Here is a 23,202-nt window from a genome sequence, read left to right as displayed (position 1 = left end):
TTTCCTTAAAAGTAACAAGAAGTTTACTTACATTCAGTTCACAGTATGATTCCTGAAGGCAGGCTTTAGCTTGTAGTTACAGAGAAAGGTGTGGATTCATCCCATATGGGGACTGATCCGATGTGCTGCTGCCTGAGAGCCAGCAGGGCAGTCCAAGAGAATCAAGAGAGAGAAAGATGGCTGCATGACTGGACCTTTTGTGGGGTCTGCAAGGGTCACCCCCACCTACCTGGTGTAACAGGAAGTTATACTGGCTGGAGTAACACCCCCCTGTCTGTGTCCACACTAGGGAAACAAGGAATGTTGTATTTTGACTGCTCCAATGGATTACATCACACACAGGCCTCGTTCCTTGAAGTGTTTAAGAGGGATTGAAGACCTTCCCTTTTAATGGGTGGTTGGAGATTTTGTACTATGGATCCTTGGATTTTATCGCTGTATAGATTATTATTAGATTTATGGCAGCAGTTAGGGACCTAATTAGGCTTGGCAAGCCTCTCTATTTGGCCCATAAGGTAATTTTGGCCAAGCCAAACCCATTTGCCCTACGTGCTGTTGCAGGAATTTATGTATAGGTTGGGGGGGGTTGCCCCTCCAGCAGATATCATGCACATGCAGCCCACTACCAAAATCAGCACAATCGCATTTGTGACTTTTGTGATTTGTCCCCACAAAACACTTCACATCCTGGAAGGAAGAAAGGCAAAAGAGGCTTGAGCCCAGGAGTCAGCCTCTTTTCCTTTTTGGCCTTAGGCCCGCCCCCGGCCGGCCGTCCATTGTCCTCCCTGGCCGAGGGCGGGTCAAAGGCCAGCTCAAGCAGTTGGGTGGCACCCACCCAGGTGAGCCTCGCTCGGTGCCGCAAACCCCGCCCACCTGTGGGGAAGGGAGGGCGGATATTCTTCCTATCTATTCAAAGGGCCTCTGCTGCACAATACCAAATGTAACAATTCACTGATAAAGGTATCTATGTACTGGCTCACTGGGAAAACTTCAGAAATTCATATAGACGTGTGAGCTCAGCTACTCAGCAGCCCCTCTGCCTGAGTAATAATCCCTGGCATCCCGATACCTGAGTGCCAGACAGGTAGCCATTCCAGAAATAACAAATCCAGATGAAGGCAAAAGGGTGTGATTAACTTGGCTGGGAAACAGGTGTCAGGGAACTGACATCAGAGCGGGAGGCGAAGGGGAGGCTCCTAGATGATGCTGGAGAAGGACCCAGCAGCAGGGGGAGAAGCAACTCAGTGGAGGGGGAAGCATTTAAGCGCAACACCAGGAACAAAAGTGGGCAGATGGGGAAATCGGAGAGAGGGCTCACGGACTCTTCACTGGAACTCAGTGAGGAGGGGACAGGTCCTCCGCTACCTACGCCCTCCCTGCGCAGAAGGCTCCCGCGCAGTGAGAGGCGGAGGAGACTGGGTGTCAAACAACTCTTATGTTGGAAGAGATTCAAGAAACGCCCACTGACGGATTCTGCTAGTGACTGAGACAGTCATGATTAGAAAGGGCTGTGCAGTCAGAAAGGTTTAACAAGGCAAATTAGCCTAGAGAGGCACCAGTTTACGCACGAGTAACTCATATTCATCACAGCAATCCGTCAGTCCCTGAAAGTTGCTCGTGCGCAGCAGCAGGCAGGCAGCATCATGAGCAAGCCCGGAGAAGCCAGCACCCAGGGTGGAGCAGCTGGAGGGCAAACGCTGGTGGAGAGGAACCGAGAGTTGGAGCAGCATGTGGCCATTCTGACGGCGCGGCTGGACGAAAGGCGGTCTCAAGATGCACAGGTCAGACCCACCCCCATAGCAAGGAAGGTACCGGGACTGGTGCACAAGTTTGGGGGGAAGCCGCAAGAATACAGTGCGTTTCGAACGGAAATAGAGTACGCATTGGAATTGCAGCATAACGATTTTGAAGACGACGCGGCGCGGGTGGCATATGTTGTGGGTCACCTGCAGGACGGGGCCAGGGAATGGGTCAGGCCCCTTATGGCGACGCAGAATGCCGCCATGCAGGACCTGAGGAAAGTCTTCCAAGCAATGGACGCAATGTTTTCCACTGATGTTCAAAAAAGTGTGACAAAGCGGGAATTGATGAACTGTAAACAGGGGAGCCAGTCAGTTAAGGACTACTGGTCGCGCTTTGCCATGATAGTTCACCGCCTCGGGTGGGAACTGGGCTCCGAACCCATACAGATGTTATTCGAGGAGGGGTTGTCCCCAACGGTTAAGGATGAACTTTCCCGCGCACCCCGCCCACAGGGGATGGATCAGCTGACCAAGGCTGTGCTTGCGATTGGCATGCGCCAGGAAGCGCGGGCCCAGGAGAGGCGGGAAGGGAGAGAGCAACGTTGCCATGACTACCGCATTCCTGAAATACCAAGGCAGCCTTCCCCGCCAGCAGAGCCAATGGAAATAGATGGGGCACGCGCGCGGGAAGTTTCAAGCACCAGCGAAGGGCGCAAGAAGGAGGGAAAGGATTGGAAAACCTCCAAGAAGTGTTACCTTTGCCAGCGGCCAGGCCATTTTGCCAGAGCCTGCCCTCAAAGAAAGGCCTGGCAAGGAATGGTGGGAACCGCAGGGGGTGAGGAGGAGGTGGTAAAGGAACAGGAACAGGGAAACGGGAACGCTTGGCTGCCAATCAAGGGGCACAACAGCCAGGCCAGCCACCAGTAAAAGTGCCCCAACCAGACCCCCCCAAGGCGGCAATAGCCATCGAAGTGGTGCTAGAACTCCCGAACGGGCACCCAGTCAAGGTGAAAGGGATGCTGGATTCAGGCAGCTCATGTAATTTCTTCAGCAAAGACTTTGCATTAGAGCACCAGCTCCACTTACTGCCTTTGGATTTTCCCTTGCAAGTGACCACCATTGATGGCAGGGAGCTTCTAGGAGGGGAAGTGACACACCAGACCCCACCAATGAGAATGAGGGTGTCCAGGCACTCGGAGACCATCGCCTTTCACGTCGCCTCACTAGCAGGACCCCCAATAATATTAGGGATGAGCTGGCTAGCACAACATGATCCAGTGGTGGCGTGGCATCAGAGGACAGTCACCTTTGGGTCAGCTTACTGCCTGGAACACTGTCTAGGGGGGGAAGCCCCAAGAATGACCGTGGCCAGGGTGGCTGGGATGGCGGTGGAGCGGAAAGGGGAGGTGCCGCCACAATACGCAGATCTGCGGGAGGTCTTCAGCGAGAAAGAGGCAGATAGACTGCCACCACATAGGCCCTTTGACTGCCAGATCAACTTGCTTCCGGGGGCTCAGCTGGCAGTGGGTAAGCTGTACGCCATGTCTGACAGGGAGATGAAGGAGTTGCGAGAATTTATTGACAAGAACCTGAAAAGAGGCTTCATAAGAGAATCAAAGGCAGTAGGGGGCAGTCCGGTGTTCTTTGTGGACAAAAAGGACACAAATAAACCCAGGCTCGTAGTGGACTATAGAGCTGTCAATTTGGTGTCAGAACCCGTGACCTTCCCAATGCCCAGGATTGACGACATTTTAACGCGAGTGAGGAAAGGCAAAATTTTTACCAAGCTGGACCTCAGGGGCGCATACAATTTGATCAGGATGAGGGAGGGGGACGAATGGAAGACCACAATGTTCACACCCCTAGGTGCCTTTGAGTACTTAGTTATGCCTTTTGGATTACAGTCGGGCTCCGCCTGTTTTCAAGCTTTCATGCACCACGTGTTGGGGTCTCTGCTGTACAAGAACTGCGTAGCCTTCTTGGACGACGTCTTAATTTATTCGGACAATGAGGAGCAACATGTTAGAGACGTCAGGGAAGTGTTACAACGACTGCAGAAGCACCAGTTGTGGGTCAAGCTGGAAAAATGTCAGTTTCACGCCAGAGAAGTCGAGTTTCTGGGGTACAAGTTGTCTGACAAAGGCTTAGCGATGGACCCAAGCAAGGTGCAGGCAGTGCTGGAGTGGAAGGCTCCCAAAACACGGAAGGACGTACAGAGGTTCCTAGGGTTCAGCAACTTCTACAGGAAGTTCATCAAGAACTTCGCCCACTTGACAGCGCCCATCACGGATTGTCTCAGTAGCAAAAAGAAGTTTGTGTGGACAGAAGAGGCCCAGCAATCCTTCGAAAAACTGAAGAAGGCGTTCGCATCGGAAGAGCAACTCCTGCACGTAGATCTGGAGAAACCCCTGAGGCTAGAGACCGACGCGTCCGACAGAGCCGTAGGGGCGGTCCTTTTGCAGCCAGGGAGGGGCAAGCAGGAATGGAAACCGTGTGCCTTTTTCTCGAGAAAACTGAGCAAGTCGGAGCAAAACTATACAGTGTATGACCGCGAACTGCTGGCAATCTACGCGGCCTTTCGTCGTTGGCGTCATCTACTGATAGGGGCGCAACAACAGATCCAGGTTTGCACAGATCACAAGAACTTGGAGTACTGGAGAACCGCACGAGTACTCAACCAGAGACAGATTCGATGGGCACAGGAGTTCTCCAAGTTTTTATTTGAAATCCGCTACGTGCCCGGAGAGGAAAACGTAAGAGCAGACGCTCTCTCGCGTAAACCGGAGTACCTGGAAGGAGAGGGGCCGCCGGAGAAACGACACGTGATCCCCGAGGACCGATGGGTGTGTGGGGGAACTTTGGTGGGGAAACGAGAACTAGCCGGGCTGACCAGAAACGACGTGTTCACGCAAACTAAAATCCGGGAACTACGAGACGGAAGAGGGACCCAAGAAGGGTTTGAGGAGAAGGAAGGGGTACTGTACTATAGGGGAGCGCTGTACGTACCAGGGGAGACCCTGAGGGGAAAGGTACTCAAACAATTCCACGACAACCCCACAGCAGGGCACTTTGGACAGCACAAAACCATGATGCTTGTGACCAGGCAGTTCTGGTGGCCCAGGGTGAGGGAGGATGTACGGGAATATGTACGGGGGTGCGACCGCTGCCAAAGGGCAAAGGGGGAGCGGGCTGCCCCCACAGGATTGCTGGAACCCTTACCCACGCCGGGGAAACCCTGGGAGGTGGTATCCATTGATTTTATGACAGATTTGCCCAAGTCCCGGGGAAAGACAGCAGTCATGGTAGTGGTCGACCTACTGACAAAAATGTGCCATTTTATAGCTTGCTCACATGCTGTAACGGCAGAGGAAACAGCCCGGTTGTTTGTGGAGCACATATTCCGGCTGCATGGCGCCCCCTTGAGGGTTATCTCCGACCGCGGAAAACAATTTACTTCCCGGTTCTGGAGGAAGCTCATGAGCTTGCTGCAGGTGGAGGTGGGTTTCTCGACGGCGAGACACCCAGAGACCAACGGGCAAGCAGAAAGAGCGAACAGTATACTCCAGCAATACCTACGCTGCTATGTCAGTGAGAGGCAGAACGATTGGGTAGAAAAACTAGCGCTGGATGAATTCGCGTACAACAACGCGGAACACGTGTCCACGGGAATGAGCCCATTCATGGCCAACCATGGGTGTCATCCCAGGGCCTTCCCGGGGAGTGGGGAGGAAAGCTGGAGCGTACCCGCTGCAGAGCAGTTTGTGGAAGAAATGGAGGCCCTACACCAGCAACTTAAGATGAACTTGGAGCGGGCCAAGGAAACTTACAAGAGGCAGGCAGACAAGCACCGCAGGGAAGGGGAGACCATACGGGTGGGGGACCGGGTGTGGTTGTCCACCCAAGGGCTACCTTTCAAAGGGGGGTGCAAGAAGTTGCAGCCCAGACGGCTGGGACCTTTTGAGGTAACACAGCAAGTTAATCCCGTGGCATTTAAGCTCAGGTTGCCTGATAGCATGAAAATACACCCAGTTTTCCACAGGTCCCTGCTCTCACCGCATAGGGAAGGGCGGGAATTCCAGGGGCAAGAGGGAGAAGTCACCACACACCCGCAGGTAGAAGAAAGGGAACACCACCACAGGGCCACGGAAATACTGGACTCAAGGTGGCAAGGGCGCCGGGTGGAGTATTTGGTAGCGTGGGAAGGGGAACCCAGGTCCGAAAACACGTGGGTCCCCACGGAAGCCTTCGAGGACAGGTATCTGGTGGAGGTATTCCACCGCCGGTTCCCGGACAAACCCAAACCCCTGGAGAGATTCTGGGAGGAGCAATTTGGAACCACAGATGAGGAAGAGGTTTTTGAGGGATTTTCTGACTCCGAGGGGGAGGGAGGAGAGGTTTCGGAGGAAGAAGAATCAGACTGGGAAGACCACCCCGTTGGCAGGTGGAAGAGCGATTGGGAAGCGGGTTTCGAATCCACAGAAGATGGTGACAGTTCCTTCCGGGGGTTCCCCGCCTCCTCGGCCGACGAAGGGGACGAAGTTGGTCCCACAGGTCGGTCCAGGGGTGGAGGGGATTCTGGGGGGGAGGTGGATGTCAGGGAACTGACATCAGAGCGGGAGGTGAAGGGGAGGCTCCTAGATGATGCTGGAGAAGGACCCAGCAGCAGGGGGAGAAGCAACTCAGTGGAGGGGGAAGCATTTAAGCGCAACATCAGGAACAAAAGTGGGCAGATGGGGAAATCGGAGAGAGGGCTCATGGACTCTTCACTGGAACTCAGTGAGGAGGGGACAGGTCCTCCGCTACCTACGCCCTCCCTGCGCAGAAGGCTCCCGCGCAGTGAGAGGCGGAGGAGACTGGGTGTCAAACAACTCTTATGTTGGAAGAGATTCAAGAAACGCCCACTGACGGATTCTGCTAGTGACTGAGACAGTCATGATTAGAAAGGGCTGTGCAGTCAGAAAGGTTTAACAAGGCAAATTAGCCTAGAGAGGCACCAGTTTACGCACGAGTAACTCATATTCATCACAACAGGGAAATGTAAATATCTTTTTGTTACACTTGATGGGTGTTTGGTGGAGGGCAAGGAGAACCATGGGGCAGGGTCCAGGATGCTCAGATTACTGCCACCAGACCTCCCCTTTCATGATGTAACCGTGATGTATGAGTAATGTAGTTTGCGGGGGTGTAACATGGGGATTAGCAGCTAATAAAAGTTTGGGGGCTCTTTTGTTCTGGGCTTCCATCTTGTTCCACCTTGTGGCACGTGGGAGTCCTGTCACGACAGTCTTCAATAAAGACCAAGCCTACTGGCTGCTGTTTTGCTCTGGTATTCCTGGCTGGTGTCCTTTTTTTGTCCAAGGGAGCCCTCAGATTTCTCCCCCCTCCCCGTAACATTGTTTTTGACATCAGGTGTAGGGCAGGCCAAGATGCAGCCACCTGCTGAAAGCAACACCTCTGTGTCTTTGCCTGTGTGGTTTGGATGATACAGGCTGCTGAAAGGGCAGTAAGATAATCTTACTGTGATTTCAGGTGATTGACAGGTGGGAGGCCCTGGAAACAGATATTGTGTGTGTGTGTTGTAATGTTGCTTCCCCTTGATTCTCAGCTCCATTTGTTTGGAATCTCTGCCTTCTGGTGAAAAGCCTGCTGATCATATAAAGAAGTCTAAAGGGAAGTTAACGGAAGATTTTGCTCTTCAAAGAAACCGAGAGGCATTCCTGAATATAGCAGAAGAGAACCGTCTTCTTACGAAGGGCGAGTGTTTATGCCTGAGTCAGATAAATCATGCACAGGAGTTTGTGGAGAGCCTGGTCAACACAGTGCTGGGAAAAAAAGAAATAATGCATAAGTTATTCCTCTACTGTCTGGAAGAGCTAAGGCTATGAGCTTGGAAAGATCTGCCTATTTCTGAATATTTAGAAAACGGAGGCTTATGCACTGATTGCTCTTTTTTAAAGAGCCCATTGAAGTCAGAGAGAAAGAATCCAAAGCACACAATTTTCTGCTGCTATCTTTTTTACTCCCTATGTGGAAAGCTTTCCATTTTTTAAAGAAAACATTACTTCTAAAGTAATGGATGCATAAGAAATGGACACAGTGCCAACCAAACTGAGCAATTAGATTGGATAAAATGCCAGTCAAATATAAAATCAAGGTTGGAATGAACCTTTCTCAGGAGACTATTTTATATTTGTTTCTCTGCCCCTTTTCATTCACCTTTTCAGTTTGCGCTTTCCTAGTTTTACCACCCCCCCTCCCCTAATGTTATGCTATATACAGCACTAACATCGCACATGGAATGTTACTGATCTACAGAAAAGACTTGACGACCTGAAAAAAAGAGACAATGCACGTACTTGTGTAAACTAAAATATCTTTAATAAAAAATATTTTTTTAAAAAGAAATGTTTGCACTTACCTTACAGGTGCCTTGAGCAACAGCTCTTCTGGGGGACAAAGAGTGTTGGTAAAGTATTTTAGCTTGGACTAAGTTAAGTTTATTATTTGGGAGTGGGGAGTGTTGTATTTCCCCCAAATGTCCCTAAATTCTGTTTAGGGAAGTTTTAAATGTTTCATGTCTTACTGTGTTTTAATTTGTTAGAAGCTGCCCAGGGTAATCCCAGTCAGATGGGTGGCATAAGAAGAAGAAGAAGAAGAAGAAAAAGAAGAAGAAGAAGAAGAAGAAGAAGAAGAAGAAGAAGAAGTCTTAATCTTACATCTTTTACTTCTGTTCAGTAACAGGGTTTATGCTATGCTACTATTTTAGTTTTCCTGGACCCTGACCAATAGTATTTGCAATCTGTTGGCAGACCACAATGAGTTAAAAAGAAGGTGGGCCACGTTTGCAGTAGCAACTAAAAAAAAAAAAAAAAGCCATAAATTTCTGAAGACTTTTGTCAAAAGACTATTTTCTGAAGACTTTTGTCTCACCAGTTGTCTTAGGGACTCCACTCCGGAATTGGGTAGGATTTACTTCTTAGTCTTTTCTTCTCCTGAAGATGTCCTGCAAGGCAGTGGATATGGATTTTTCCTTGGGGTTTACTCCTGAAGCCTTTCTCAGAAATGAGTATAGCCCCAAGGCAGAGGAGCTTTAGGCCTAGTGTCTTCCTTCTCCTAGCTACCTTCCCAGGTTGGGCTACAAATTTAATAAAGCTTCCACAACCCCTGGTGTGATGTTCTAGCCATGCAGAGAGAAATTAGGAGTGCTTACCAGTTATATTAAAGGAGAGCGTGATATGTGTGGCATGAGTGGTTGCGCTGAACAGTCTTACAGTCTGTATATGCATAAACGCTTCGGCACATGTAGAGAGAGACAGCTTGTACCTACCTGTCTTTAGTGTAACACGGGAACAAGCCTATCGAAAAAGAAATGGCAAGTTTACCACATAATATGTAATCCAGCAATTAGGCTGTATGAACACTACACACATCGGTTTTGTATCATTTTGCCTGTCCTCACTTCTCAGAAATCCTTGGAATTTGAATTCTGAGGTGCAAAAAATCCTATTTCAGAAGTCCTTAGCCTCTCTTCACAAAACAACAATGCCCAGAGTTTCAGGGAAAGGATTTGACGGTGAATCACTTTGCTGCGTGGGCATGACCCTAGTAAGTGAGTCAACTCCCATCTGCTTAATTTTGGTAATGGATCTGTAATCGATGCATCCTCTCTGATCTCCTTTAGATTGGTGCTTAATGTGTAAGTTTAGTTCAAAATAAAAAAAATCCTTCCAGTAGCACCTTTAAGACCAACTAAGTTAGTTCTTGGTATGAGCTTTCGTGTGCAAGCACACTTCTTCAGATACCTTCTTCAGATACAGGTATCTGAAGAAGTGTGCTTGCACACGAAAGCTCATACCAAGAACTAACTTAGTTGGTCTTAAAGGTGCTACTGGAAGGATTTTTTTTATTTTGACTATGGCAGACCAACACGGCTACCTATCTGTAAGTTTAGTTCAGTTGAATTTGATTGAAAAAGTAGAGGCATTCTAACCCAAGAATAATATTGAGCAATTCAGTGTAGTGCAAACAAAGCATTTAGTACAGTGGTGTCCAAACTTTTTTCAAAGAGGGCCAGCTTTGATGAAGTGAAGGGCTGTGAGGGCCGACCAAAGGGCCGACCAAAGTTATTGACCTTTTTTTAGGATTGAAGTTATTGAGGTTTTGGGGGGATTTTACCCCAGGAAAAAAACTTCGTATGTACGAAGTGTTCGATGGTAATGAATACTATACAATTTGGGCCCTAAAAAAATAGGATGGGCTATTTCACAAAGGGTCTAGCTAAACTCTAGAATTCTCTACCGCAAGATGTAGTGGTGTTCACCAACTTGAGTGGGTTTATTCAAAGAGTATTAGACAAATTCATGGAGCACAGGGCTATCCATAGCTATGCTAACATTCTACCTCTACTGCCGGAGGCCAGTATGCCTCTGAATACCTGCTGCTGGGGAACACAAATGGGGAAAGCACTGTCAGGCTTGGTTCCTTTTTGTTCCCTTGGTTGGTCACAGTGAGAACAGGATGCTGGACTAGATGGGCCTTTGTCCTGGTCCAGCAGGGCTTATTTCCATATGAGAGAGTCAGAGACTGTGATGTGTGTTTTTGCAGCAGCAAGATGACTGGTGCCCAGCTTGAGATTCTGCCACTTCCCCCACATACAGAACTTTCTCTGCCTTTCTACAGAACTACAACACCCCTCTTTAGATGAAACAAGTGCAGTTTGAATGCAGAAAGGCATCAAAGGTAAAGAGGTGGCTATAAATCATTGGTGATCTAGGCAGATATGCCCAGGAACAAACAAGGGAGAGTTCTTGATACAATTCATAACCATATCACTGATCAAACTAAGCAGATGGACTTTGGAATCGGGATTAAGCTCAAACAGGTTGTGGAAAGGGAAGTCTCTTGGATGCTAGCAATGGTGATTGGGTTGGGGTTCTGCCAATCAAATGACCTACAGTATGTTTCAGTGTAAAAAGGAAAAGATTAGCCACTGAGGCCACACTTGCCATTTCCAGGAGCCCCAGAGCGCTTGGCTGTTGGACAGATCCATGTAAGTCTAGGAGACTCTTCACCACTTTCTCCTTTAAAATCTCTGTTAAATGGTGTTGGCAGACTGAACTGAACAAGTTTGATGTTATAGGAGTATGCACAGCTAAATTCTGGGTGTGATAGGCTGCAAATTAAGAAAAGGGTGCCTTAAGAGGCAAATACCATATTTTTTGCTCTATAAGACTCACTTTTTCCCTCCTAAAAAGTAAGGGGAAATGTGTGTGCGTCTTATGGAGCAAATGCAGGCTGCGCAGCTATCACAGAAGCCAGAACAGCAAGAGGGATTGCTGCTTTCACTGCGCAGCGATCCCTCTTGCTGTTCTGGCTTATGAGATTCAAAAAAATTTTTTTTTCTTGTTTTCCTCCTCCAAAAACTAGGTGCGTCTTGTCGTCTGGTGCGTCTTATAGAGCAAAAAATACGGTAATTTCACCCAGAGGCAGAGACCTGCCATGATGTGAATTTTCTGCTTAAGCTTGGAGAGAAAGGAGGAGAAAGGGAGAGTAAGAGAGAGAGAGCGCGCAGACCTGTGGACTCAGTGCTCTTCAGGCAAGTTTCACTGGAATTAACAGGAACCGGGCAAGTCTGGGTGTGACCGCAGCCCCCAATGAGTTCACCAGCGCTTCTTCTGAAAAACCTCCAAAGCGGTTTTGTGCCTGTAAACGCAGTGTTGCCAGATGCTGGCCTGTCACTTCAGATCACTGAGTCTCTCTAGTCCTCCATTGTGCATAAGCAAGAGACATGTTTCCCTTCAAGGCTTCAAGTGTGGAATGGATGCTGTCGAGCTGCAGAGGTGGAAACGGTTCATTTTCCAGCTTCCACGATAGCTGGGTCTACCTCTGCCGTTGGAGGCAGTATGCAGGGAATTGCCAAGGATTAAGAGAGCGCTGTTGCGTTCATGTCCTGCATGTGGGTTTCCTCCAGGCATCCGGTTGGCCACTGAGAACAAGAGAGCCAGGGTGGTATAGCAGCAGAGTGTTGGACCAGAACTGAGGAGACCTGGGTTCAGATTCCTGCTTTCAGCCATGAAGCTCACTGGGTGACCTTGGGCCTAGTTATCTCTCTCAGCCTAACCTACCTCACAGCAGAGGCGCCAGCTCATGAGTGAGATGGGGGGGGTTCCAACGTTACGCGCAATTGATGATCCAGTTCAAAAATCATGCAGTAATTGTTTCTGAGCTGGTGGCTGTCGGAAGCGGGTGCCAGGAGCAGGTCAGCAATAAGTCACACAGCATCAATGAAGTTAACTCTTTATTCAGTAAAGCACGGTCAGCTCAGGAGGCCAGGCCTAATGAGCACAGCCACTCATCCCAGCAGATATTGCCTCTATGAGGCAGTTGTGAGGACTGCCTTTCCACAGTTGCTTAAGTCTCTTCCTCCCCCAGGTCCTTCCCAAGCAATCTGAGACTCTGTCACTGTATCTGTCTTTGCTCCTCCCTCTTCATACCTCTTCTGATTCTGGGATACCAGGGGAGCTGGTCACAGGAGGAAGGGGAGACACCTCAGCTGTTTCAATGGCCTGCCTCATCTCTGTCTCTTGGCGCCCCTCCTCTCCAGCCTCCGCTTCTGCCTCTGATACTGAACTGCTCTCTGCCACAGACTCTTCCTGCTCACTAAGCCCTGTTACCTCTTCAGCTTCCAACACCTCTTCCCACTCTTCTCCCTCTGTCAACTCATTGTTGTCCCACCACCACTCCCTGGGCTCTGAGCCTTCTTCCTTTGGGGTTTACCCAGCTGGTGCCTCCCACCACTCCTCTTCATCCAGCCATCCCCTGACAGCAGCCTTCAGCCAGCCCATTAGTATCATCTGACCTTGGTGATGGTTTGGGCTCCTCCAGAATTTCCACACATCTTGAGCCTAATCCGAACGGCTGTCAAATTGAAACTGATGAAGTGTTACAGAGAGAGCTGCCCATCTAATGACCCTCCGTTAGACAGCAACTCCCTAACCACATCACATTTTTGGTCTCAAAGACATGAACTTGTTGGTTAAACCTTGAAGAGCAAAGTGACAGACTCTGCTGGGTAAAGTAGACAGGATTCCCCATCTTAGGTCCACTGCTATTGAATTGGTGCCAGATCCAGAGCTTCCAAGCAAAAACAGCAACAGCAAGCCTTCCAGAGCAGCAGGCAATCTGGGGAAGAATTTTGCATTCCAAAAATCATGTATTGGTATGAAAAGAAATTTGGGGGCTTCTAATCCCCTGGAGTAGGGACGCGGGTGGCGCTGTGTGTTAAACCACAGAGCCAAGGACTTGCCGATCAGAAGGTCGGCGGTTCGAATCCCCATGACGGGGTGAGCTCCCGTTGCTTGGTCCCTGCTCCTGCCAACCTAGCAGTTCGAAAGCACGTCAAAATGCAAGTAGATAAATAGGTACCGCTCCAGTGGGAAGGTAAATGGCGTTTCCATGCGCTGCTCTGGTTTGCCAGAAGCGGCTTAGTCATGCTGGCCACATGACCCGGAAGCTGTACGCCGGCTCCCTCGGCCAGTAAAGCGAGATGAGCACCGCAACTCCAGAGTCGGTCACAACTGGACCTAATGGTCAGGGGTCCCTTTACCTTTACCTTAATCCCCTGGAGACCAAACTATACAGTATATGGCACTTACTTCCTAGGAGATCTCCTTCCCAAAGACACCCTGTGAACTCCAGCAAAAGACTGGCATGGTGTGGGAAAGACCTTAATCCTTTTCCTCTGAAAATACCTCTCTCCCCACAAAAAAAAAACCCTTCCCCAAATGGCTCTCCCCCCCCCCTTCCTCAAGTTTCCTCCGATCACCCCTTGGAGGATGGGAAGGATTTTTGCTTCTTTATGTAGCTATTCAAACTCCCTCCCTGCAAGGTTTGAAGAGCAAACTTACTGGCAGTGCTCCACATAAGTCCAGCTCAGTGATCCTTCACAGTTCCAGGAATGCAAAACTGATGTCACCTGCCGTGGTCCTATTTAATTTTAAAGGCAGCTGAGGAGCGGAATCTGTTTTGTCAAGGCTGGAGGCAGACGGCAGCTAACTGCCTGGTTAAATTGTCGAGAAAACAACCCAAAAGTACTTAGGAAGTTTAACTGTGTAGCTTTTACGCTACAAAGCTTTGAAGGGGGAAACTTTTAATCCACCTCTTCTGGGAGGGACCTTCCAAGCTTTTCAACTAGGAACCAATCAGACCCGGTTTCCTTTCCAGTTGTGGCTGCTGCAGGGAAGGACTTAACCGGGAAGTCTCTGAAATTCAACATCAACTCGGCAAGGACGAAAGGTACAAAACTGGCAATAAGTTGGTCTTTCGGAGTGGCAGTACCCCACACTTTGAAGCGCTCCCTGGTTTCCCTGTACTCTTTTTGGTGCCTGCTGAAAATATTTCTGTTTAGGCAAACCTACCCAGACATGTGCTGTCATGTGTTTTGAACTGGCTTTTAGCTTACAGTTTGAATTACAGTAATTGTTGGATGTTTAAAATAATTGTTTTTAACTGAATTGGGTTTTGTTTTTGTTTTTTACTGATGATTTGATCGTCTTATTATTTTTGCAAATTGCTTTGGGGCTTCATTATAATCAACCAGTATATAAACCTCATGTAGTACCGTCTAAATCTAAGCGGTCTGTCTCAAGAGGTTCCTGCTAAACCCCAAATGCGTGTCCACTCTCTGCTTGGACAAGGAATTTTAGGGTGTTTCAAACTCACACCTGAGCCTTCTTCCCCGCCTATTCAATTTACATTTTTCTCAACCTATACCATTTTAAGTTTACCGGGGGGGACGCACAATATGTGATCTGGCCATTTGTCCGCTGCAGAGCCTCTGCCTACTTAGATGCAACAGAGAGTGATTCTTCTGTGACACGTTAAATTTTAAAGTGCCCCAAGACACAGGCTGCAGACACGCTGTGGGATGTAACATAAGCAGGCAAGTACAACACTTCCTGTTTGCCCTGAGCAGACACAGAGGGGGATGTTACTGCAGCCAGGAGGACTTCCTGTCACACCTGGTCTGGAGCATCCTCCCCCTGCGTGTGACCAGGTAGATAGGCAGGACCCTATAAGACCCTGTAAAAGGGCTGCTCACACAGCCATCTTCCCTTTCTCTCTTTTGCTGCTTTCTTCCGATACTGATGTATTTAGCTGTCTGCTGGCTCTCAGCCAGCAGGGCATGGGCTTATATCCCTACATGGGACGAACCTACTCTGGTTTCTGTAACTTCAAGCTAAAGCCTGCCTTCAGGGAACCTACTGTGAACTGAATGTAAGTAAACTTCTTGTTATACTTTTAAAAGAAGACTGTTGCGTCTTTATTCTTTTTAGGAGGAATAAAGGGGGAATTTACTGGCATCAAACCCAATCTGGACAATCCAGATTGGATTGCTTAAGTAAAGAGATTCAAACGAATCTACTGACTCACAAGTGTGAGTGAGGAAGGATAATATTTAATCAATATATCCTCTCCTACTATCCATGACATTCCCACGCACGCCACACATTTAAAGCACTTACCCACCCAAAAAAGAAAACTGGGAACAGTAGTTTACCCCTCAAAGAGCTATAATACCCAGCACCCTGGTGAATGGAAAGGCCAAGATGGGGAAGAGGTTGTGGAGGGGGCAGAGCTATCTGGGAGAGGCTGTGGGTCCAATGGGGATGTACAGGGACTGTGACTGTATCCTCCTCTTTTCCTGCCTTCCTTTTTCTCTGGCAGGGCTCTTGCGCCTTTTGGCAGGCAGAAATTAGAAAGGTGAAGAAGCCCTTCTGAGGAAACCCACCTCCAGCTGTGTTGTGCATGCCCGTTGTTGTTAAAGGCTCAAGAGTCCTGATATATATAACAAAGAGAGAGATGGCAACCGTAACCCAAACCTCAAAGACTTTGTTGTTGTTTAGTCGTGTCTGACTCTTCGTGACCCCATGGACCAGAGCACGCCAGGCACTCCTGTCTTCCACTGCCTCCCACAGTTTGGTCAAACTCATGCTGGCAGCTTCGAGAACACTGTCCAACCATCTCGTCGTCTGTCGTCCCTTCTCCTTGTGCCCTCCATCTTTCCCAACTTCAGGGTCTTTTCCAGGGAGTCTTCTCTTCTCATGAGGTGGCCAAAGTATTGGAGCCTCAGCTTCAGGATCTGTCCTTCCAGTGAGCACTCAGGACTGATTTCCTTCAGAATGGCAGAGATGCATAATAATGCAAGGGGCTGTATTTTCCTTGTGTCTTGTTTCCCCAGCAGAGAGCAATGCCTACAGGACAAGGGAAAGATGCCCAACCAGAGGGGCGCCCCGAGCTGGGCGAAGTGGACGGGATTCCCCTGGCAAAGGCTACTTGTCAGGAATGGAGCCGGATCCAGAGCTTCCAGGCGAAGCCAGATGACCTGCTCATTTGTACATATCCCAAAGCAGGTAAGAATTCAGGGACAAAGCTGCATCCAGTTTGGGAGTTGCAGAAGCACAAAACTCAAGATTAGTCCAGCAAGAGTCCTATATTGCCTTCAGAAAGACGGTTCTGCTAGGTCAGGCATAGGCAAACTCGGCCCCCCAGATGTTTTGGGACTACAATTCCCATCATCCCTGACCACTGGTCCTGTTAGCTAGGGATGATGGGAGTTGTAGTCCCAAAACATCTGGTGGGCCGAGTTTGCCTATGCCTGTGCCAGGTAGACGATTATTACATTCAGCTCTGTGGGTGGTGATCATTCCATGCATTAATGTTTGTTCTTTTAATTTTCAGAGCACCTATAGGGCTCAGAAACTCTAGGTTCATCTTTTGTGTGTTTATTATTATTATTATTATTATTATTATTATTATTATTAAAACCAAGTTCCTAGTCCTAGTGAGTTTGAACGCTGTGCTTAAAACCATGTGTGCAGAGAGGGCTTTAAAGGTCTCTGTATCTCCCTTTCTTACAGCTAGCAGAAGCAGTATAAAGTGTGCAAAGTTGGCACATAGTGGTAAATATGCAAAATCTATTCAGGATGCAGAATAATTGGCTTGCTGCGCTACCGATTACTGTAAACTTTCTGGGCACAAATCCACAACACAACTTTGCACCTGCTAGTTCACAGTGTTAGATGGAAAGTAATATGCATTAGTGGCTGGAGTCACACGGGTGCTGAGCTGTATACAGCATGCACAGGAGCCCTGTAAGCAAAAGGGGAAAGAGGATTTAAGTTTTAAATAGCAGACAGGGCAAGAGAGCTGAGGTCCTGGGCAAAAGACTGGGCCTGAATATATGAGTGCTGATTTTCCTTCTCTCTCTCTTTGCGCATTATGCCAGGTACCACCTGGATACAAGAGATAGTGGATATGATCCAGCAAGAAGGCGACCTGGAGAAATGTCAGCGGGCCCCTGTGCATCATCGCCACCCATTCATTGAGTGGGCACGGCCACCCCAGCCCTCAGGTGACAAATACAGCACCATCCATATTCCTGTGGTGCCCAATCCAATCTCTGGGTGGGAAGAGACTTCCGGGGTGCCTGCTTTTACTCAGTTTCCTTGGAATGAAGGTCACTGGAGACTGTGGCATCTTTGGGATATATGGCTTTACTTGCACAGATGTGCAACCTGAGCATAGGCTCACAGCAGGAACACTCCAACAGATCTTGGCCTCCCCTTTAGGTTTCCAGGGTGCCTCTATCCCTGTCTTTCTCTAGCTTCCAGCCCAGACAAAACTCACCCCAGATTAGCCCCCCCCGGCCTCCCCACCCCCCGCTTTCTAGAATGAAATGGTATCCAGCCAGGTGAGATGGGGAAAGGACTACTCTTCTCCTCCCAGAAGCATCTCCAGTTGTTTCCATGGCAACACATCTGGTCTTCACCAACTTCTAGGCATGTGCAGATAGGATGCTTAACAGACTTGGCCAGGGCCCTCATTTTGAAAAAGAAACCATTCTGACCAGTTCAGGAGGTTCCCTCTTGTACAGGCTGCCATGTTGTAGATACAAAACCACTGGCTTGGTTGGAACCTATAGGTTTCCTCCAAACCAACCGTTCAATCCTATAACATTATAAAATGGGTTTCTCAGCATAACTACCTTCCCTAGGTCTCCCTGAAAGGCCAATCATGTAACTTGATTTGGATTTTGAAATGGATTCATTTTTTGCTGTGTTTTGCCCTCCGAAATGGGACAGGATGATCTCCCATCCCTGTTCTGTCACTAATGCCTCACTCTTCTTTGAGCAGGGGTTGATCAAGCAAACGCGATGCCTTCTCCACGGACTCTGAAAACCCATCTCCCCGTGCAGTTGCTCCCTCGGTCCTTTTGGGAGCAGAACTGCAAGGTAAGGGATGGGAAAGGGGGCCTCACACTTTGGGAAGAGACATCCTTTTGCTTCATTCTGAGAGGTAGATCCTAGGGCTAAACTAGGTGCCATGCTAATTTCGGAAAGGCAATCAGCATGTATGCTTTTAAAAATATAAAAATATCAATAACAGCTGTGAGATACCCTAAGCAGGACTCCTTCTTCTCCCCTCCATTGCAATGTTGCAACAAAAATGTCTTTCTGATGCAAATAGCTTTGCAGAGGCAATGTTCATTGGGATTCAGACCATGGTGGAGAGCTAATCTCTCCCTTTCCACTCCTTATGGTTCCAGCACCCTCAGCACCTGCTCTTTACATTTTTTTAAAATGTGCATAGTAATTGCATTCGCACAATTAACTTCAACATCTGTGGCCCTCCAGATGTTGTTGAACTACAACTCCCATTATCCCTAATGGTTGGCTACATTACCTGGGGCTGATAGGAGTTGGAATCTGACAACATCTTGGAGGGGCACAGGTTTCCCATTCCCAAATTTGGACCTTAGGCAGCTCTCTACCGCTTGGCTTGTAAACCAGATTCAACCCAACTGCCTGAGCGGCTACTTCCCATTTCCAGATGTTTGTCTGGATGCGATGAAAGTCTTTTTGTTGTGGGACAGTTGCACATGTCCTATGTGGTTCAGCTGCCACCACGTGGCAAACAGGTATCTGGACTCCATGGGGTGCAGCTCAGCCTCTTGTGACCTTTGCAAGAGAATGGTCCAAGGATATATGATGTTGTTGCATTGCTAGGCAGGGTCAGCTCCAGACTGTCTGTATTCTGCACGAGGGATTCAGGCACATACCAGAACATTAGATCTCTGCAGTTGTCAGGGTGCTGTCAGCGGATCTTGGCTGGTTGCCAAGGAAAGTATAAAGACAAGGAAGAGTTTCTTACTGCCCTTTTTCATTTCAGTCTTTACAGAGAGAGGCTAGAGCCCAGCCTCTTGGATAATGGCGTTGTCCCAAGTGAATCTCCACCCTGCCCACCCCTGTCTCTCCCACTTCCTCATTCATCATTCTTATCGTCTCCTCTATGGGTGCTGCTACGTGTCCTCTGTCTTCGAACTCTTTGCTCTCCTACTTTTAAGGTTTGCCGGGTTCTGGGAGATGGAGGGTCTGGAATGCTTTCTAATGACTACATGTCAGCCAGGTGTTGCTCTGGCTCTCCCATGATTTTCCAACTTTCCCCCTCATCTGCCTCTGAGCTGTGACCTCCCTCAACCCCCTGTTGTAAATCTATACTGTCTTCCTCTTCCTCCTCCCTGGAAGGTTCAGGATGGGGAGGCGGTCTCCACCATTCCTCCTCTGCCCAGTCCCTGACAGCAGTTAAAATAGATTGAAGTGCTTTTTGCAGTTTGGAAAGTGATGGGGACATACACTGCAAAGTTTGGGGTGAATGAATGATCAGTGGGGAAATGTATAACCACCATGCAAACGAAACAGGATGGATGCCATTGTTGTATAACCTCCCTGCAAACAAATCAGAACAAATGCTCTGTGAAGACCGTAAGGTGGGTGCTCCCAGATGACCTGTTAATATATTGTCCATTCACCCTGATTAGTTTTGCGGCGAGCTTAGCAGACATAGATTTAGTGAGCATTCATTCTGACTTGTTGTGGGGAGGTTAGATGACGTTGCATCAAAGCAAGAGCTAGCCCAAACTTTCCAGTACATTTCCCCTTCTTTTTCCTTATTGCAAAAAAATCCAATAGTTGAGGGGATGCAGGTTTGTGATGCAAGACTGATTGTGGCTGAAGCAGCCCATAGCATTTTGAGGACTTTTATTTGCTGCTGTGTCCAGCTGAGAAGTCTGGGGTTGTGTTTAGGAAAGGTTACAACGCTTCCCTGAGTTGTTGGGCAAGTTGTAGGGAGCTGGTTTAAGTCTATGAAAAGTGTGTTGCCTCCAAGACAACTATAATCATACAACCTGAATATTTCTTTACACGACTGTCATTATTTTTGGGTGGCATTAGGTTTGGAAGCACCCCTTGTCTAATGTCTGTATAAACTTTGTGCAAGCAAAAGGAAGGAGTGAAAGATGCTGAAAAGAGGATACTCGGGTGAGCTAGAGAAGTCCTACGTCTGTCATCTTGGTGCTTCCTGGAGAAAAAGCTTGTTAATGACTGAATCTCCTAGTTAAATGCATTAATGTCTCCCATTTGTCTTCCCCATTCAGTTCCTTTACGTGGCAAGGAATGCCAAGGACTGCATGGTGTCCTATTTCCATTTCCAAAGGATGAGCAAGGTGGTACCTGCCCCCGGAACATGGCAGGAATATTTTGAGACTTTCATGGCAGGCAAAGGTGAGTTAAAAACAATGCACCCTTCCTTCCTAATCTTTTTGATTCTAGCAATGACAACACTTTGCATGTGTGAGGAAGTTAGAATAAGGAAAAGGCCAGATGCAGTTGGTGACAGTGTTTATAAATTTGGTGGTAATGTTAGCAGCGGTTGCATTGTGTTTTTTTGCTCCTGCTGGGGGATTTGTCACTGTGCCCCTCTGTGTCTTCCAGTGGGCTGGGGCCCGTGGTACGATCACGTGAAAGGCTGGTGGAAGGCAAAAGACACACACCGTGTGCTCTACCTCTTCTATGAAGACATAAAAAAGGTGAGCAGATCAGGAAGGCGGTGGGGCCTCCTGGACAGCATCCCTTGCGGAGATCAGACTCTGTTCTGCACCCAGGCAATAGTGCAGGGATGATGTGGAGTGAATCTGCATAGGGGAGAAAGTGTCAAAAAGCCTGTCCCTTCTGCCACACCCAGAATGAATTGCTGGTGAGAATCAGATGGCGGCTCTGTCATCGCCTCTCCCTCATCTCTTGCCAAAAGGAAGCAGGAAGAGGCTGCTAGTAAGCTGGGGGTGGGACAGCTCCACAAACATATTTGCCTACCTGTCCTTGGTCCTCTTCCCCCACCTTCATCTTTCATAAGCTTTCAACAGATCCTGTGTTGTGTCTCCAACCCTGGTTTCCAATCTTGTCTACTTGCCTCCTCCTCCTCCTTGTTCTATGTTAATGATACCAGGCCTGATCCTGCAGACACTGCTCACATGTCACAGGTACCCTTTGACACTACAGCAGCCTTCACTGTGGCCTATAACCAGGGGGGACGGGAGGACTCAAGGCTGAGGGGGACTGCATTTGAGGGAGGACAAGAATACAGTGACCACAGCAGTAAGCCCTGTGAACAAGGAATAAAAGCTGTTAATGTGGTTTCCTTCTGGCTTTTACACTATTATGAGGGAGGTCTCCATGTTGGCCAGTTTGAAAAAATGGGCAAATTGTGGAAGATTTACAAGCAGATCTGTCTGCTTGGGATGCCAAGGCACTTCTCCTAAACATTCCTGTTCTCAGCGCCACCCTGCCCCTTCCTGGCATCCTTTTTCTCAGGCCAAACCCTGCTGCACTTTCTCCATCTCCACACAGGACCCAAAGCGTGAGATCCAGAAGGTGATGCAATTCATAGGGAAGCAACTGGATGAGGCAACCGTGGACAAGATTGTCCGCCACACTTCCTTCGAAGTCATGAAGGACAACCCCATGGCCAACCGGGCTGGCGTGCCCATCTCAGTCATGGACCTGTCCATTTCCCCATTCATGAGGAAAGGTATGGCTTCTCCCTCAACATCTTTATTTTGGACGGTGCCAACTATGCCCAACAGGCAGAACATTGAAATCCCACAAGTCACGCCACCTGAAGGAAACGGGCATTGTCTTAGAGGGCCCTCCAGACTGGTGTTTGAATGTTCATTGGCGGTGGGCTTATTAATTGTTCTGCGATGCTACCCCATGTTTGCTGTCTGGAAGGGTATAGTGAGGCAAAACTGGAACAAAAATGAACCAGAACATTTGTGGTCTAAAAAGCTGCAGGATTTCAGTTATGGAAAATGAAGCAGTGTGACCACTCCAAAATGTTTGTGGGCGCACACAGCATTGAAAGTGGTATCTCATGTGACAACAAATCATCATGAAAATACAGTGGTACCTCGGGTTAAGTACTTAATTCGTTCCGGAGGTCCGTTCTTAACCTGAAGCACCACTTTAGCTAATGGGGCCTCCTGCTGCCGCCGCGCCGCCAGAGCACAATTTCTGTTTTCATTCTGAAGCAAAGTTCTTAACCTGAGGCACTATTTCTGGGTTAGCAGAGTCTCTAACCTGAAGCGTATGTAACTTGAAGCATATGTAACCTGAGGTACAACTGTACAAGCAGGATATCTAAGTCTCCAACCTATATAGACTTTCTTCAAACATCCCCCCACACCCTTGCAAAATCTCTCATTGAGGGATTACTGCTACATCCTAATGACATTGAGCGCTGTGAATATACCCAACCTGGTAATTTATGGGGCATAATAGCAGACAGTGCCACTGAAAACTTCTACCCATTACGCTGAGTGGATTGTGTGTGTTTCTTTTATAGGGACAGTTGGGGACTGGAAGAATCACTTCACGGTGGCTCAGAACGAGTGGTTCAATGAAGACTACCAAAGAAAGATGGCTGATACTACGCTGACATTCACCATGGAGCTCTGAGAGCCAAAAGTCCAATGTCAGAATCCCTTAAGTGGTTTCCCTGAAAAGTGAAGGCTCACCTCAGCCAGTGTCCTCAGGGGGGTTGCCTTTTCCAGCAGCACTAATAAAGAAAAAGTGTTTTATAATTTCATAGGCTGTATGTTTGGATGCTTGATTCCATGTGGGTGGGGACACCGCTTTCTGCTTGGTGGCATTTCCTGATGCACACTGTGGCATTTGCTTTCTGGTGCCGAACTTGGTGCATCTGTGAGACCCCTAAAAACTCCAGCTTTCACTGAGAGAGGTGGGAGAAGTCTAGGGCACTTCTAGCCTGTGACTATTTTCAGGTGAGATTCAGCTTTAATTGCACAGCCTGAATTTGCTGGCATGTGACTGAATCTTACCTGAAAATTGGATCACTTGATATGGAATGACCCCTCTTGTAAAACAAACCCAATTCCTCAAAACATCCTATTTCTTGCAGTGATGGGGAAATGCCCCAGAAAGTGAGAGATAAACACTTGCTAGCCTCACAATCCATCTAACCTCCTCACAAACAAATATGGGTGAGAGCTCATTCAATACTCAGTGTTGGCTAACCTGTCTTCAAACAAACCAGGCTGAATGGCCGA

The 23,202-nt window shown here is 48.4% G+C and overlaps 2 protein-coding genes across 11 annotated transcripts in view; both read left to right on the top strand.

The window, feature by feature from the left end:
- Positions 1–8,980, top strand: part of LOC308461755 (uncharacterized protein) — a 29,937-nt gene extending 20,957 nt beyond the window's left edge. For 3 of the 4 annotated variants that reach the window (XM_080978890.1, XM_080978889.1, XM_080978888.1), the window contains one exon: positions 7,348–8,980. In XM_080978890.1, the coding sequence (XP_080835016.1) occupies positions 7,348–7,627 (280 nt within the window). In that variant the 3' untranslated portion in view covers positions 7,628–8,980. The remainder of the gene's footprint in view (positions 1–7,347) is intronic. The other variant, XR_013978966.1, reaches the window with a different exon arrangement.
- A 149-nt stretch (positions 8,981–9,129) lies between these two features.
- On the top strand, positions 9,130–22,721 carry LOC308461773 (sulfotransferase 1C2-like). 7 transcript variants are annotated; one of them, XM_080978923.1, is made up of 9 exons: positions 9,130–9,347; positions 10,347–10,481; positions 15,985–16,153; positions 17,029–17,154; positions 17,937–18,034; positions 20,236–20,362; positions 20,573–20,667; positions 21,485–21,665; positions 22,479–22,721. In XM_080978923.1, exons 2-9 carry the CDS (start codon positions 10,443–10,445, stop codon positions 22,589–22,591), a joined length of 948 nt encoding a protein of 315 aa, XP_080835049.1. In that variant the 5' UTR covers positions 9,130–9,347; positions 10,347–10,442; the 3' UTR covers positions 22,592–22,721. The 7 variants fall into 7 exon arrangements, with proteins under 7 accessions (XP_080835049.1, XP_080835048.1, XP_080835051.1 ...); XM_080978922.1 differs by having other exon boundaries at positions 15,982–16,153; XM_080978925.1 differs by lacking the exon at positions 9,130–9,347 and adding an exon at positions 13,965–14,036 and having other exon boundaries at positions 10,463–10,481; positions 15,982–16,153.
- The last annotated feature ends 481 nt before the right edge of the window (positions 22,722–23,202 follow it).

Source organism: Podarcis pityusensis, assembly GCF_964106645.2.
Source record: "Podarcis pityusensis genome assembly, chromosome: 13".
Classification (NCBI taxonomy): Eukaryota; Metazoa; Chordata; class Lepidosauria; order Squamata; family Lacertidae; genus Podarcis; species Podarcis pityusensis.
The sequence above is the reverse complement of the archived record's forward strand: the minus strand, read 5'-3'. Positions and strand labels throughout refer to the sequence as shown.